General features: G+C 37.4%; 1 protein-coding gene across 4 annotated transcripts in view; it reads right to left on the bottom strand.

Moving 5' to 3' along the window:
* Window positions 1-3,273: 3,273 nt before the first annotated feature.
* Window positions 3,274-4,185, bottom strand: part of LOC109205339 (inactive protein kinase SELMODRAFT_444075-like) — an 8,711-nt gene continuing 7,799 nt past the window's right edge. For all 4 annotated transcript variants that reach the window (XM_019368047.1, XM_019368048.1, XM_019368049.1 and 1 more), the window contains one exon: window positions 3,274-3,777. In XM_019368047.1, the coding sequence (XP_019223592.1) occupies window positions 3,739-3,777 (39 nt within the window). In that variant the 3' untranslated portion in view covers window positions 3,274-3,738. The remainder of the gene's footprint in view (window positions 3,778-4,185) is intronic.

Genomic DNA, 4,185 nt, shown 5'->3' with positions numbered 1-4,185 from the left:
AGCAATTGTAATAGGTATTTTGAGTATTCAAGTTAGAGTTAACTTGAAGGTGTCGCAACAGTTGAGGTTGTGTGCTACACTGGGATTAGAGTTTAATCCTTAGGTTTACAAGAGTTTGTAAATGTTGTTTTTGGCTCAGTGATTTTAGTGGAAGTTTAGGAAAATCCTACTGAGTAGTAGGTCGTGGTTTTTTCACCTTTTGAGCCAGGTATTTTCCACGTAAAAATCTATGTGTTCTTTATTTTATGCACTCTTAATTCCGCAAACAGTTATAGTAAGTATATCTAGAAGAACCAGGTTCTTCTAGTGCGAAAATTAGGTACCACATAAATCACCCCCCTCTTGTGTGGTATTGACGTTTAGAACATCAGGGAGAGTTAGGTCGGACAAATACCGTAGTAGCAGTAGAATTCCTCCGCCAACGGAGGAAGAGGGAGAGAGTAACCCACTTGGAACGGGTACGCGTAAAACACGCAATATCCAGGACAATGAACTTGGATCACGTCGTTCCCAGCTGGGACCAGGTCGTTGTGAGTGGGAATGTTGTATTTGGTCTTGAGTACGGCAAGATGGCTGCTTCCATCTCGGATCTCACAGGCTTTGGTTCGTCCGCAGGTGACTTCAAAAAGTCCGACCTGGAGCTTGGATTACGAGGAATGACTCCTTCCATAGTAGGGAAGCTTTCATCCTCCACAACAATGGCCTCCCCTTCATCAGAAGGCATGGCCACTGACAACGGAACTGGGTCTGAGGTCACCTCAGTGTTAGAAGATGCACTAGCCATCTTTTGCTAATGTGTATACGATGGAACTGAAGGCATGGAAGAAGTGGTGACGGTGGGAGTTGCTGAAAATAGGAACGCAGGAAGAAGAAGAAGAGACAAGATGTAGGTTCGAAAGATCAGAGAGTGTAAAGGTTTCTCCAAAGGGGTTTCCCCCCTTTTATTTATAGAGAACAACGATGCTCAAATCGATGCAAATAATCGTCAAAAGCACTGGAATCGAAATGACAGGGACACAAGGAACGATGCAACGCATCGAGAAGATGCATAATGATGACGCGTGAGGCTGTGATGTCACACTGAACCAACGTCATCGAGAGCAGCTCTCAGAGTGACACGTCACCATCTCGGTTGCGATTACCATTACTCAACCTCCCCGTCCGAATTTCTCAAGAACTGCAATTAATGAAGTCCGCTCATTGAGGTCGACCAAAAGACGACCTCGATAAGCGGAGGGACTAACTGTATGGGTCAAAATCTGACTGAGGAAATTCGGTACGAAGAGGTGATCAAACGTGAGGATTGTAACTCGTCACGGGGGGTTGGTCGAGGTCCATCAGTGGTTAACAAGAATGAGCCTGAGTGGCCTATTAGGGCCGAGGTCGAGTGGTAGGAATAGAAGTAACGGCTAGTATGACTTTAGAACTTTCAAAGGGAATATTCCATTGAATATTCCTTCTGTTGTACTTTTTGGGGTTCTTTGGGAATATCCCATATAAATAGCAGGAGTAATAAGGCAAAAGGCATGCAATATTCTATATGATAAGAACTCTTATGAAAAGTTGACTCTCAAGAGAAATACAAATATTGCCTTTCCATAAAGATTCGATTTGTTGTTTATCCCACATTCCCGCATCAGACCCGAGAAAGCCCCCTATATTCTCATATTCATTTGTCTTACATCATTGTCAGAGAGAAGAATCATCCACCTCATTCGATGTTTGGGTGAATCATTCTCTCTATTTACATTTATTGCCATTTAAAATATTTATTGCTTATCATTATTCTCCCACTCGTTCATAACAGTATCTTTTAATACCCGCTGTATTAAATTGACAAAACGCATTTCCACGTTATCTGTGCAAACACGTTTTTGATCTAGGATTTATTTTGTTTAATTAGGATTTACCCATTATCTTCTTATTTAATTAGTTTAACAAAAAGGTGTCATACATTTTGGTCAAACACATATAAGTGCACCAGATATTGGAAAAGGTGATTCAAAATGACACCACCGATGCCAGTATTATTATTATTATTATTATTATTATTATTATTATTATTATTATTATTATTATTATTATTAAACTATTACATTCACAAAGAACTGAAATAGTAATACCGATAGGCCGGTCTTTAACAATATTTTTAAAATAAAGAGATCAACAACTTGACATATCAACTATATTAGGTCTTCCATTTAATCTTTTTAAACCTGTACTTTGTCTGCCAATGGCTTGGCTGACGGCTGTCACACTATAGTCATTACTTAAACCAATGAACTGACCAACAGTTTATAACTTAGATCTAACTTAGATTTGGACGCGCATATATTTTAGTACTCATAGTTTTTTTAGATAGATATCTTATTCAACTTGGCTTTATCTCATAGTAGTAAAGTTCTACTTAAAAAATTAGCGACCAATTGCTTTATAGAGTATATGTCAAAAAAGATGTATACTTATTTAATGGTTTTATCTCTATCCTTTTAGAGAACTACTCTAATTTATGGTCAATGTACTAAAACCCATCAAAATCATGATTTGGCATAATTATCCCAAGGAAGGAATCTTGATTTAGGGAACAAATCAAAAGATAAACTTTCTTTTCCTGACTTTATCACTTGCCGTAATGTTTTATATATATATATATATATATATATATATATATATATATATATATACACACACGTCTCATGACCTTGCCACAAGTTGGGGGTGATTAAAGTCTAGCCAATCTTTTCATCCTTTGAGGTCTCGTGAATTTAAGATAATGTTTCCTTTTTGCATCCGCTGAAAGATGTCTTTCATTTTGCATTAGCCACTAATACAAACTTGGAACATTAAACAAAATGATGATAATTAAGATTCCACATAATTGAGCCTCTCTCAAGTCATAACCAGTTAGACTTCCAATATCAAGTTTTAAGTTACATAAGAAAAAGATCTTCCTCTTCCTAGGTCAGCAAAACAGCTAAAACCTGATACTGTATAGCCGCTGTAAAAATAATAGCCGAAAAAATATATAAAATTTGTATATTTTTTGTATATATATATGTTATGTATGTTATATACAAAAATTATACAGATTTTATACACTTTTTGGGCTACTAAATATAAATAATTTCTTGCGTAGACTAAAAGTGATAATACCCCAAAAACCTTTGCACAAGAGGCCCAATACTTTTCTCATTGCAAGTAGCTTCACTTCTTAGACTTTAGCGCGGAAGTAAAATGTTACCGGAGAATGGTTATTTCTGCATTTGTTCCAGGTAAACAGAATAAAGTTCCACAAAATTGTGTATTCAATGCATTTCAAAGCCAAAAACAATTACAGAGACAAGCTACAGTTTCACTGTCATTCCCACACCGCAATGTTTCGTCCTAATTCTACTATGAATAACAAATCAAATAATTTTTACACATTCATACTTATCACTGCTATACAGCATCTACAATGCATGTGGATCATAAAGTGGACAAAAAGAGGAACAAGATGTGGTTGATGTTTGTGGGAGGACTAGAAATGGCCATGACATCCTTGTTTTTGCCGATCATGTAAGCTTCCCTTGTGTCGTACATAGGAGAACCTTTCTGCCCGTGGAATCTTTTTGCAGCCCCCAGAACAGTTGGAGCATTATTCTGAAACGGCCCTTGCCAGCTTTGGCTCGATTATCTTATGTCAAACTTGACTTCTTTTGACGATCAACTCCAAAGCATTTTCATTTTACTACAAAGTTAGTTCACTAACACGTCGCCTTCTAACATCCGAAGTACCTACATGTGCAACGAGAACAACAGAGTGTACATAAGACTCATATTATAGTAATTCTGGGGTGCTGCTAACATGATGTTAAGTTTAACACTGAAAGTAACATGAGCTCCGCCCATTGAAAATATACAGTGACGGCTTTAACCTAAACTCCTGCTACTGTCAAACAATAGGACACGACAACAACAACAGACCCAGCGTAATCCCACAAGTGGGGTCTAGACAAACAATAGGAGATTCTTGACTCTTGATTTATAATAACTTCACTCAATAATGATCTTTTACAGCTACCACTCATGAAGAATCTATTAACACTAGATCCTCCCTGTTTTCTTCTTTCTTTCTTCTTTTTGTTGTTTCTTTTTCCTTTTTTTTTTTTTTTTGGGGGGGGGTGGGGGGGGGAAGGTAAGAAG

Source organism: Nicotiana attenuata, unplaced genomic scaffold (genome assembly GCF_001879085.1).
Source record: "Nicotiana attenuata strain UT unplaced genomic scaffold, NIATTr2, whole genome shotgun sequence".
NCBI lineage: Eukaryota > Viridiplantae > Streptophyta > Magnoliopsida > Solanales > Solanaceae > Nicotiana > Nicotiana attenuata.
The sequence above is the reverse complement of the archived record's forward strand: the minus strand, read 5'-3'. Positions and strand labels throughout refer to the sequence as shown.